The sequence below is a fragment of the Nelusetta ayraudi genome, unplaced genomic scaffold (assembly GCF_046127955.1).
Source record: "Nelusetta ayraudi isolate G7.1 ecotype Tasmania unplaced genomic scaffold, CSIRO-AGI_Nayr_v1 ptg000019l, whole genome shotgun sequence".
NCBI lineage: Eukaryota > Metazoa > Chordata > Actinopteri > Tetraodontiformes > Monacanthidae > Nelusetta > Nelusetta ayraudi.
Window position 1 is genome coordinate 7,675,080 of NW_027466069.1, and position 12,421 is coordinate 7,687,500.

Sequence of the window (12,421 nt, forward strand, 5' to 3'; positions counted from 1 at the left end):
AAAATTACAAAATTTTAGGCTCATAATGACAATACAGTCTCTTCGTGTATGCATACTTACTTACTCAGTGTGTACTTACAAAGTTGATATCCCTGGAGGAATTATATTTTATCTCATGGTACACTAGAACCAGGGAAAAATGTCCAGAATTTCTATCTGTCACACAGTGGGAGAGAGTAATAGTGGGTAATGGCTGTGATAAAGCATCAGGTTTTTAGCAGGAGGCTGTAAACAGAAGGCTAAATAAACAGTCATTGGACAAGTTGAGAGGGCTTTTGGGAGAGGGAGGTAAGTGAGTCTCGCGTGATATAGATTCAGTTGAGGGACCTTCAGTTCTGTTTACTGACCCGAATACATTTCACCACAGGGCGGCGCTAGAGGCACGTGGACGGCTGGTTCACTTAGCAGGAACTGTAAAATTAGAGATAGAAACTTGGTTTTAACGGCCTAATCCACCAGACTGATGGGAAACACGCTGCGATTCGACCGTGGACCGTTTCCGCGAAAGTAGGAGGTCGGACCGAGAGTCGGATCAGGACAAGGAAGTGAGTCAGGGGGAGTTGGAGGAAGGAGGGAGGCGGTTGCAGGACTCGGAGCTCAGTATTGGGACGCGGCCCGACCGTCCCCTCAGGTAAACATGCTGAACTTTCTCCACCGACGTTAAAAGAAACCCCAAAAACTTTTCACAACACAACGCTGATCCCGCATCGGGTTGAAAGCTGTGGCGGACTGTCGCTGTGTCTCCGCCGCTGCGAACAGAACTGAGGTCAGACTCCACGGCCGGTTTTTTTTTTTTTTTTTTTTTTTTTAACTTATTCCTTTGAGCTCGTTTAATCTCCACATCACAGGAGCAAATAAAGTTCCTGCTAGCGGCTAGCGCCAGTTAGCATGGCTGCTTGTAGCTGCGGCCGACAGCCAAACTACCGGGTTAAACCCAGACTCGTGTTACGGTGTGTTTACACGACGTTTTTATTTTACTAAAGCACGGAAGTTGTCAGTGTTGTGCTAGTCCCGGCGGCTACAGGCAGGAAGATCTGAAGCTAACGGATACCCGGAGCTAATTAACGGAGCGGACCTAACATCATTTCCGCCCGTTTCCGTCGGTCTCTACCGGATCCGTCCAGTGCCGCAAGGATGAGAGAACACGCACACACAGCCAAGACTAGGATGTGTGTGTTTGTGTGTTGTTGTTGTTTTGGTCACTGTGACTTTCAAAGGTCAAAAGACTTTGAGTTGTTTTCAGGCTGGAATTACACAGCCCGCCTCCAACTACCGATCAGTACATGTAAACTGCAAATTACTAATAACTAGAACTGACTTTACTGACACTTGACTTTCAAAGTTAAGTTCAGAATGAATGTCATCTGGAGACATGCTCACTGTGTGTGTGTGTGTGTGTGTGTGTGTGTGTGTGTGTGTGTGTGTGTGTGTGTGTGTGTGTGTGTGTGTGTGTGCGTGTGTGTGTGTCCACACTTCAGTAAAGTTTTAGTTATTTTGAGATAAGATAAGATAGGATGTGCCTTTATTGTCTCACATGGGGATTATTTGCAGAAGACATCCGTCCAAAAATGATCAGATTTTTATTATCAGATTATCAGGAGGCTTTTATGACTTAGTTCAATTTAGTTTTAGAACTGCAATTCCTGCGTGTGTTTGACAGGAACTAAATTAACTGGGCTAAAGGTGAAAAGTGGTATTAAGGTCAGGACTGAGCCGCTCTGTGCTCAGTCCTGGAGCTAATAATCACAAGGATCACATTTCGGCGTGAAACATAACAACAATTTTTCCTCCAGCATTTTGTCACATGCACTCATCTGAAAACGTTTGGTAAATAAATAATGCTTTCACTCACCTGGAGGAATAAGATACAAGTGGGTCACCTGAAAATGCAGCTACTGTACTCTTTGTATCCTGTGATCAGATCAAGAGCTTGGTGTTTAGCCTTTGTAGCTGCTGGTCGTCAATTTATGGAAGTAGTTGAACTTGATGCGTTGTGAAAGAAAATGTTATAAGTTGTCTTGTAACTTTAAATCGAATTAGTCCTTTGAAAAAGTCATGACTTGCATATTGGCTTTGTTTTGTTTAACTGATGTTTAACAGGTAGGTAAAAGTTGCAGCACTGCAGCCAGAATCAGTTAAATCCCTGTATAAAATAAATACAACTTAGACTGTGAGGGGGTTTCTTAACCACAAGCTGAGTGAAAATGCCTGGTTAGACAGCGCCTCCTGCAGGCCAGCGAGAGGAAATGATTATGAAACCAGATTCTGAGTTGTGTGATTTGTCTGACTTCCTCAGGCGAGATGTTTTCTCCATGACGACAGGGGACCTCTGCAGGACAAGCGTGACCCGCTGCCGTTAGCCCCGCCCTGATTGGCTTCACCCCCCCCCCTCCCATCAGTCATGCAGCTGACCTATCAGAAGCTGCCGGCTCAGCTGAGGCGGAGCCCCAGAATCAAGAAGGTGGCGGCAGTCCTGCTGGCCGCCTACACCATCAAAAAACTGTCTCCGTACGTCTGGAGGAGGATACAGGTGAGGTAGAGCAGTGTTTTTCAACTGGGGGGGGGTCACAACCCAAACACACACACATACACACACTAATAATAGTCAAAAGCTTGGACACACCCTATGAAATCAATGTCTTTTCTTTCACACACACACACGCACATGTACACTTGCACACATTCACACAAATTCACACTTGTTGTTTTCCAGGGAAATGCTGCAGGAAAACCATCAGGATCAGGGCGCTCTGATCTGCCTGTAGCTGTCATCGGCACCACTGCGGAGAAAAATGGAGGGAAGAAGAAGAAAGGCAGCAGGTGTGTGTGTGTGTGTGTGGTCTCACCCATCTGTCTTCCCGTCTGCTTGCCCGCCCGCCTGCCCGCCTGCCTGACTGTTTATCTGCCTGCAGGTCCCCGGCAGTCAACAGGGATTTTGCCCTCCGACTGTCTCGCCTGCTGAAGCTGCTGTTTCCACGGTTACTGTGTCCGGAGTTCGGCCTGCTGGCTCTTCACTCCGTCACCCTGATGTCCAGGACCTTCCTGTCCATCTACGTGGCCTCGCTGGACGGTATAGAGCATGGAGCTGTATTGCCAATTCCCATCATGCCACTGTACACTCACATTAGCCACGTCATGATGGGAATAAAGTATTTCTGGTGATTTTCTGGCCTTTATATATTTTTTTTGTATATATTATAAGTCAAAGACTTAAAAATAAAAACAATATAAAGAATATAGACCGTTTTTCAGGTCAAAGGTCAAGCTGTATGGGAAAATGCATTTTGGGCTGCATGGGTTTTTTTTTTTTGGGCAGCAGTACCTTCAGTGACCACTGAAAAAGCTTCTCCTCGCAGTTATATTGGCTGTCTGGTATCCAGGTCTAATAATACATCGGGAGGTCGGGGCAGGTGAAGTATGGTTTTGCTGACGCTGCTGCCCCCTGCTGGTGGTTATTGTGTAGGTCTGATCGTGAAGTGCATCGTGCAGAAAGATCCGCAGGCCTTCATGATGCAGCTGGCCAAGTGGCTCCTGGTGGCCGTGCCCGCCACCTTCATCAACAGTGCCATCCGCTTCCTGGAGGGTCAGCTGACCCTCAGGTTCAGGAGCCGCCTGGTGGACCATGCCTACCAGCTCTACTTTACCAACCAGGTCACACACACACACACACACACACACTGCACCCCTGCTTCTCAAGTGAAAAGTCAGAACATGCAGGGATTCAGACTTGAAACCTCCTTCTGGTGGAGCTTCAGGAAGGTTCCACAGCAGACAGGAAGTGATGGTCAGGTGACCCGCTCCCGGTGTCTCCGCAGACCTACTACCGCGTCAGCAACATGGACGGCCGCCTGTCCAACCCCGACCAGTCCCTCACTGAGGACATCGTCATGTTCTCGGCCTCCGTCGCTCACCTCTACTCCAACCTGACCAAGCCCATCCTGGACGTGGTGGTCACCTGCTACACCCTGCTGCGCACTGCGCATTCCAAAGGTACGACAGTGGTGGCCGCGATGGCAACAGTTGGAAATTGACGAAGTAGGGATGGATAATAATAATAATAATAATAATATTAATAATAATAATAATAATAATAATAATAACCTTAAAACAGTCGGATGATTATTTTTCAATTTCAAAAGTCTGCGACAGGCAGTTCACAAGTTTGACCACTAGATGGAAGCATTTCCTTTGCTGATATTCAGCTCTGCTGTGCTGGTTGTTACTGACGTACCTCTTCTAATAATCTGTCATATTAATATTTTTGTGACACTACATATACATACATATACATGTATAATTTCAACTTCACTGGGTTTTATTACCGCACTGGATTTATAGTACGCTCCTCTTTCAGTATGTATTTAAACTCCTCCTATATACGTGTCTCCTTTATATACATGTTAATGCAGCGTTTCATAAAATATGACTCCACTCAGGTTCAGACGTTCGAAGCCTTACTTTACTTAGACTTAGACTTTCTTTATTGTCATTGAGAAAGAACACAGCAGTGATTCCTTCCACAACAAAATGTCGTTGCCCGGTTCCGGAGTACAGCAATCATTCTTACAGTCTGTCTACAAGCTGAGATCAGATAAAATCACAAAGATAAGATGAAGAGATGTGTCTTATTTCCTAGTAATGGTGCAAGGTATCAGTTTGGCCTCACAAGGTCACATGACATGGACGCTACTACAATCAGGAGAAGAAGAAAAGGGTCTTCTTGTCCCCCTACCATAATGTTTGGAAAACCTGATGGTCCTGAGTGTGATCTCTCTCTCTCTCTCTTGCCCCGCCTCTGCAGGGGCCAACACCACGTGGCCGTCCGTCATCGCCGGCCTGGTGGTGGCGCTCACCGCCAAGGTGCTGCGCTCCTGCTCGCCGCGCTTCGGGAAGCTGGTGGCCGAGGAGGCCAAGCGGAAGGGAGACCTGCGCTACATGCACTCCCGCATCATCGCCAACTCGGAGGAGATCGCCTTCTACGGCGGGCATAAGGTGAGCCAGCCAGCCAGCCAGCAGCGCCCCCCGGTGGAGGTCACATTCAGTGCGAGGAGGTTGGAGGTCACAAGGTGTGTGTATGTGTGTGTGTGTGTTTGGCCGACAGGTGGAGATGGCCCAGCTGCAGAGGACCTACAGCTCTCTGACCTCCCAGATCCACCAGATCCTGCTGAAGAGACTCTGGTACATCATGTTGGAGCAGTTCCTCATGAAGTACGTCTGGAGCTCCTCTGGCCTGGTGATGGTCGCCGTGCCCATCATCACCGCCACCGGATACTCCCAATACGGTCAGCACACGCACTAATGAAGTAGAAATACTTTGTGAGAGTATTTATTTTTCTTGTAATTTTTAAAAGCTCTCCCACCCTAAGAAGATTACATGTGTTTTTAACACTGACGGCAAAAGAATGAAAAATGGGCAACTCATTTTTATAACGCAACTTTTGCACAACTTTTTTTCCCTTTCGCAAAATGATCAACCAATGTATGTACACACTGACCTCTGACCTGCCGCGTGCACCATGCAGACTCGGACGAGGTGAAGCAGGCGGCCATGGTGATGAAGGAGGAGGACCTCGTGAGCGAGCGGACGCAGGCCTTCACCACGGCCAGGAACCTCCTCAACGCCGCCGCCGACGCTGTGGAGAGGATCATGAGCTCCTACAAGGAGGTACTCGGGCCACCGACGCCAACCCCTCCCCCACCCCCCACTCGTCGCTCTTCTTCCTCCTCCTAGTCCTCTTCCTCCTCTTCCTCCTCTTCCTCCTCCTCCTCACCCTGTCCAACCCGTCTGCGTGCAGGTGACGGAGCTGGCCGGCTACACCGCCCGCGTGTCGGAGATGCTGGACGTGTTCGAGGACGTCAACATGGGCGTCTTCCGCCGCTCCGCCGACCAGGGGGCGGAGCCTGCTGCTGGGGGAGCGGAGGCGGGGGCGGTGGTGCGGCACGGCCAGAGGGTCTGTGGACGGCTGGAGATGAGAGGTGGGGGGGGGCAGGCGGAGCCTCAATATAGCTTTGGGTAGGTGTCGCGTTTTGTGTGTCATACATATATGTGTGTGTGTACAGGTAATGTGATCAATGTGGAGAAGGGGATTCGCTGTGAGAACCTGCCAATCATCACTCCGACCGGAGATGTGGTGGTCTCCAGCCTGAATATACAGGTCTCACACACACACACACAGACACACACACACACACACACACACACACACCTCTGGCAGGTGGTATGAAGAAATCTTTCATCTTTGACGGAGCAGTGCAGTGTGTGGCAACGGCCACACAGGGGCAGCGTTGTGGCAGTCAGGTTGTCACTCCAGTGCCTTGGCGGTGGTTGGTTGTTGTTTTGGGGAACTTCCTAAATCAACGTGAGACCGTGTGAGACGGAGCGGCGGACAGACAGCCGCTGCTCTGTGCTGGTGTAGGACAGCCGTGACGTCACCGATGCTCTGACTGAGCGCGCTCAGTAGCGGCCTTCCTCCCCTTTATCTCCCTTTTCCATCTCCTCCCTTTAATCTCTTTCTTCTCTCGTGCTTTTGCTGCCAGTTTTCCATCTGACTGGGGGTCGAAGGTCAGAGCCCAGCCCGTCGCCCATTAGCATTTCTATGCGCGTGCGTGCGCGCGTGTTTGTGTGTGTGTTTTTTAACACAATGGGCGGATTATGGCGTGGCATTTTTTGGGGGAGAAGAGACGAGAAGCGACGGAAGGAGGAGGAAGAAGAAGAAGAAGAAGAAGAAGAAGAAGAACATTGATAGAGGCAGAAGCTCCTCTCTGTCTTCCCCTCCGCCGCCGTGACCTCCCGGAGCAGCGTTCCCAGCGCTCCGGCTCACATTCCGGCTGGGCTAAGTCGGAGGAGGAATTCGAAGATGGTCTGATCACATGGTGGCAGGCGGCCAACAGCGTCTCAAACCCGAGATAAAAATCGGCTTCAGATGTTTTCAGGAGACACAGAGCCGAAGAGTTGGCGGTGTGTGTGTGTGTGTGTGTGTGTGTGTGTGTGTGTGTGTGTGTGTGTGTGTGTGTGTGTGTGTGTGTGTGTGTGTGTTAAGCTGACACCGCAGCAGCCTCTCTCTCTCACACACACACACACACACACACACACACACACACACACACACACACACACACACAAGATGGAATGTTTCCCAGATCTACTGGGTTCGCATCTGAGAAAGAGACTCGAGAGCATAGAAGGAACTGGATGGACTGCAGAGAGATCCTCCACACGGCATTGGACGAAACCCTCTGCAGGTCGGATTGGTCTGATTGATCTGATTGGTCCGGTTGGTCAGGTCATCATGAAGTCGCGACCCAAATTTATTCCACAAAGATTAAAACACCAGTCCACTTTCTACCCTGTCCATTAAATGAATTATTGAAATTATTGAATTGACTTGTGTGTCCTTCAAAATAAATGCTCAGCCTTTTCTCCATAATGTCTGTATATATTTCAAAATCCCTTTAATAAAAATTCCGGTTCCATTACCCTACTTTTGGGTTGCGATCCATCAGTTGAGAAACGCTAATTGGTCTAATTGCTCAGTTTGGTGTAATTGGTCTGCGGACCAGTTTCCCAGCGGAGCGGGTCAATTCCTCCTCCATGCTTCCTATTGGTTGGTCTGGACCGCCACGCTTTTCATGACAAGGGCCTCTGGTGGGCGGACTCTGAACTGCTGCGCGTCCATAGCCAATCATCAGCAAAAAACAGGAAAACAGAAAGAAATCCCCCCGAGTGCTTCGATTTCGTCGTTCCTCCTGTTTTATCATCGTTTTTCAAACGTGCCAAACACCACTGACACTGACCAGCGGGGGGGCGGCAGACTTCGGGGGCGGGGTGGGGAGCTGTGTTCAGGTGTGAAAGCTAAAGCTCCTGCCGCTGTGACCGCTGCCCTCTTCAGGTGGACGAGGGGATGAACGTGCTGATCACCGGCCCCAACGGCTGCGGCAAGAGCTCCCTCTTCAGGATCCTCAGCGGCCTGTGGCCCGTCTACGGAGGGGTTCTGTACCGGCCCGACCCGCACCACATGTTCTACATCCCGCAGAGGTAGCGCCCGCCCACAACCTCCTCCTCTGCGTGTATGCGTGCTAGTGTTGTAGTCAAGACGGCACCAACCAAGACATTAGACTAGAAAGTATTAGAATAGAATAGAATAGAATAGAAGCCAGTGAATTTTGCAGAATTGTAGCAGCAATACAGTGCAAAATAAGTTAGTATAGTGTAGTACCACGTAGAGATCTATTGAGATCAAGACGGGACCAAGACATTTGGGGTTTGAGACCAAGACTGTTTATATCAAAGAAAAGTAGCAACAATGCAGAACAAATGAGCGGTATAGTTAGAATTTGCTTCTTCATAAATTAAACAGCAACATTTCTTTGCAGCAAGGCATCTTTCAGTCATTTGCTTTTAACATTTTGGTGCTTTGCCAGCTGTTTTTCCAAAAAAAACTGCTTTGCTTCATGAAATCAAAAGGCAAATTAACGAGGAATATTGAGGCAAGTCACTCAGGGTGTCACAAATGGAGCGCAACAAGGCAGCAGCTGGATTCTCTTCTGTTATTATCTGTCACCGCAGTGTCGGCTGAGTCTCCAACGGTCCTGATCAAAGATCCCACGTCCGTGACGAGACCGAGACCCTTAAAAAGTGGTTTTGAGACTGGTCTTGAGACCGAGACCGATCTCCAGCACTGCAACACTGGTGTGCGCTGACTGTGTGCCGTCCTGTTTCCAGGCCCTACATGTCCGAGGGGACCCTCAGAGACCAGGTGATCTACCCAGACTCTGTGGAGGAGATGGTCCAGAGGGGGGTCAGTCACACGGACCTGGAGGAGATCCTCCGCACCGTCCACCTCCTCTACATCCTGGACCGAGAGGGAGGTGTGTGTGTGTGTGTGTGTGTGTGTGTGTGTGTGTGTGTGTGTGTGTGTGTGTGTGTGTGTGTGTGTGTGTGTGTGTGTGTGTGTGTGTTCTGGATTGAAGTGTTAATCTGGTGTCTGGGTGGCTGATCTGCAGATGAGCAGTCTGATCCAATCAGAGTGAGCTAAAGTAGCAGCTACAGCGGTTGTGCAGGTTTTGTTCAGTTGTGTATCATTGTGTGTGTGTGTGTGTGTGTGTCTCAGGCTGGGAAGCGGTCAGTGACTGGAAGGACGTCCTGTCAGGAGGAGAGAAGCAGAGGATGGGGATGGCCCGGATGTTCTACCACCGGTACGTCCTGGTCGACCAATCAGCTCGACGCACGGTTGGGTGACATCATCAGCGTCACGCTGCTTCGTCTGGTTCGACTCTGATCAATGACACCGGGCCTAACTCTTAAAACAGAGGAAAAAATGGATGCCACACGGCTGTTTTATGACTCACCGACTACTAACATATTTTGTTCAAGTTCAACCAGCCGGATTAAAAAGCTTAATGGGCCGCATATGGCCCCCGGGCCGCAGTTTGCCCATGCCTGTTTTACATGAACCAGCAATCAGTCAGTCAGTCAGTCAGTCAGTGAGTCAGTCAATAAGTCTGACCCGGTGACTGTTGCTGCACTGACTCATCCCTGTCTGTTTCTCTCCCTCTCTCCCTCTCTGTCTCTCTGTGATCCCTCAATGTCTCTCGCCCAGCCCTCGCTACGCCCTGCTGGACGAGTGCACCAGCGCTGTCAGCATTGACGTGGAGGGCAACATCTTCCAGGCTGCGAAGGATGCTGGGATAGCCCTGCTGTCAATCACACACAGGCCCTCCCTGTGGTCAGTGTACACACACACACACACACACACACACACACACACATTTTTGGAGCGATTCTCTCCGTCGGCCGCTAAGTTATTGAGTGTTTTATTTGTTCTGTCAATGGCAGATTGATTTGATGAAGTCCGGCTTGTTGTTCCGCTGCCTTGTTGTTCAAGCAGACATTGATATTTTTGGAATCTAATTTGGAATTTTAAAGATTGTTTATTGTTATAATATTTATTCATTGTTTTTTTTCTCCACTCACCTCAAGTCCACACAGTCGCAGCTGCAGTTATCCTGCCAGCCTGCAGGGGGCAGTGTAGCTCAGGGCTGAACCTCAGCTGCCACACCCTGACGCTCTTCGCCTGTCTTCTTCTTCTCCTCCTCCTCTTCCTCTCCACTCTGCAGGAAGTACCACTCCCACCTGCTGCAGTTCGACGGGGAGGGCGGCTGGCGGTTCGAACCTCTGGACGCGTCCACCCGTCTGTCGCTGCAGGTGTGTGCCGCTCGACAAATCAAACATCCCCTCCCTTTTTGTCCCGTCCCATCCCGTCCTTTGACACAGTTCACCGACAGTTGCGCGTAGCCTGCGGGTGACAGGAATCGCCTGCAAACTTCTACTTCCTGTCCAGACCGCGTTAGTCTGAGTCACAGCGCTCACATGATCCACAATGAGCTCGTCCGCCTCAAGGGTTTCTGGGAAATCTACTGAGGAACCGCACTTCCTCCTACATGGCGGTGTCACACTTTGTGTGACAACGGCCGGAGCTCCTGAGCATGCGGGGCTCTGATTGGCTGCCAACCTGTCCAGGTGTGGCCCCGCCTCTCTGATCAGCTGATCAGCTCTGAGCTCCAGCTGTGGGAACATCAGCTGCCGTCTCCGTGGAAACCAGCAAACCACCCGCACGCCTCTGCCTCGTGGTGTGTGCGTGCGTGTGTGTGTGTGTGTGTGTGTGTGTGTGTGTGTGTGTGTGTGTGTGTGTGTGTGTCAGAGTCGAGTAAGAAGAAGATCTCAGCCAATCAGCTGTCAGTGTGCAGGGTCAGATGGGTTATAGGCGCCCTGAGGGGCCCTCCTCCTCGTCATCCTCCTCTTCTTTCTCCTCCAACTCCTCCTTCTCTACCCCTCCTCCTCTTTTTCCTCCTTCTCTTTCTCCTCTTTCTAGTCCTCCTCCTCTTCCTTCTCTGCTTTCTCCTCCTAGTTTCTCCTTCTCCTCCTCCCGCTTCCTTCTCCACCTCGCCCTCCTCAACTTCCTCCTCCTCCTTTCTCTCTCCTCCTTCTCCTCTTCCTCTGCTTTCTCCTTCTCCTTGTTTCTCCTTCTACTCCTCTGCTTCCTTCTCCTCCTCCTCCTCTTTCCCTTCCGCACTTCCTCCTTCTCCTCTGCTTCCCTATTCTTCTCCTCTTCCTCCTCCCCTCCACTCTTCTCCTTTCCCTCTCCTCCTCCTTCTCCTAGTCCTTTTTTTTCTTCCTCTGCTTTCTCCTTCTCTTCTCGTTTCTCCTCCTTCTTCTGCCCCCCCCCCCTTTCTCTTCCTACTCCTCCCCTTCCACCTCTTTGTAGGATGCTGAAGCGGTGTTTCAAGTGACGCCAGTGACAGATGTTCTTCCTTTGGCAGGAGGAGAAGCAGCGCCTGGAGAGTCAGCTGTCAGGGATTCCCAAGATGCAGCAGCGGCTGGCGGAGCTGTGCGTCCTGCTGGGAGAGCGAGAGGCGGTGCAGGAGGTGGAGCAGGAGGAGCAGGGCGAGGCGGAGGAGGAGGAATGACGAGGAAGAAGAAGAGGAGTCCCTGACGGAGGACCTGTGCTGTTTCCGCAGGTTTCCGTGGAGACGGAGCAGGTTGATCACGCAGCTGAAACACGGTTGAAACTTATTTTTAGGTTTTTGAAGCTGCAACAGAAACTCCTCGGAGGCGCTGCCGAGAGAGAGAGAGAAAGAGAGAAAGAAAGACGCAGGGAAAAAAATACTAGTATAAATTTATTAATCTGCCGTCAAAACCACTAAAACCAAAGTCTAAAAAATAAATGCTGGCATTAGCTATTGAATAAAAGTAACTTTTAACATTTCCCTTTTGATTTTGACATTAAAATGCTTTTTAACGTCACTTCACCCCTTTTTTTCCCTCTGCCGTTCCCTTATGATGTATTTGTTATCAGATTGATAGATTATTAAACTGTTTACTGAGAACCTCTCCTGCTATCGAGAAAACGTCAGTACGACACAAAGATTACACAAAAATTAGCATATAGTTTAAATGTTATTTTTTTATTTGATTTAAAAAACTAAATTCAAATACAATGAAATGATCTTAGACCAGAAAGAAAATTAGTAGAATTGTTAAAGTGAAAAATAAATATTGAATATAAATATATAGACATGATTATTTTGTAACGTTTACTAAAAGCGCCTGCCTACATTTAATTAATTCCCCACTTGTGTTTTAATTTGGCGAGCTCCGCTCTCGCCTGTCGGCAGTTGAGGTTTAGTTCCTGGTCTGTTGACCAGAACTGGTTTTGGTGCCCCGGTTTCCACACTGGACCAATTTACAGTCCAGTCCAGCAACTGAACCTGCAGCAAACACCAACTGGGCTCTTACAGATTTCAAAATAAGAGACTTTTTTGTGCGAGAAGAAACTTTCTCCTCTGGAAAAGGTTTGAGCTGAGTTCATGTTACATCATCCTGTATCACCACTGCAAACTGTTTTATTATTGTCATATTATT

The 12,421-nt window shown here is 49.4% G+C and overlaps 1 protein-coding gene and 1 long non-coding RNA gene across 2 annotated transcripts in view; one reads left to right on the forward strand and one right to left on the reverse strand.

The window, feature by feature from the left end:
• The window catches only part of LOC142888476 (uncharacterized), a 79,015-nt gene that overhangs the window by 26,075 nt on the left and 40,519 nt on the right, over window positions 1–12,421 (reverse strand). The gene's annotated exons all lie outside the window — the stretch shown is intronic.
• abcd1 (ATP-binding cassette, sub-family D (ALD), member 1) overlaps window positions 330–12,421 on the forward strand; it is a 12,364-nt gene continuing 272 nt past the window's right edge. The window contains exons 1-17 of the mRNA XM_076026785.1: window positions 330–631; window positions 2,297–2,530; window positions 2,714–2,820; window positions 2,913–3,070; window positions 3,464–3,651; window positions 3,816–3,990; window positions 4,802–4,992; window positions 5,102–5,282; window positions 5,523–5,665; window positions 5,796–5,976; window positions 6,061–6,155; window positions 7,890–8,035; window positions 8,723–8,868; window positions 9,111–9,195; window positions 9,600–9,725; window positions 10,117–10,204; window positions 11,320–12,421. The exon at window positions 11,320–12,421 is cut by the window's right edge and continues 272 nt beyond it. Coding sequence (XP_075882900.1) covers window positions 2,402–2,530; window positions 2,714–2,820; window positions 2,913–3,070; window positions 3,464–3,651; window positions 3,816–3,990; window positions 4,802–4,992; window positions 5,102–5,282; window positions 5,523–5,665; window positions 5,796–5,976; window positions 6,061–6,155; window positions 7,890–8,035; window positions 8,723–8,868; window positions 9,111–9,195; window positions 9,600–9,725; window positions 10,117–10,204; window positions 11,320–11,466 — 2,286 coding nt within the window. The 5' untranslated portion in view covers window positions 330–631; window positions 2,297–2,401 and the 3' untranslated portion in view covers window positions 11,467–12,421. The remainder of the gene's footprint in view (window positions 632–2,296; window positions 2,531–2,713; window positions 2,821–2,912; window positions 3,071–3,463; window positions 3,652–3,815; window positions 3,991–4,801; window positions 4,993–5,101; window positions 5,283–5,522; window positions 5,666–5,795; window positions 5,977–6,060; window positions 6,156–7,889; window positions 8,036–8,722; window positions 8,869–9,110; window positions 9,196–9,599; window positions 9,726–10,116; window positions 10,205–11,319) is intronic.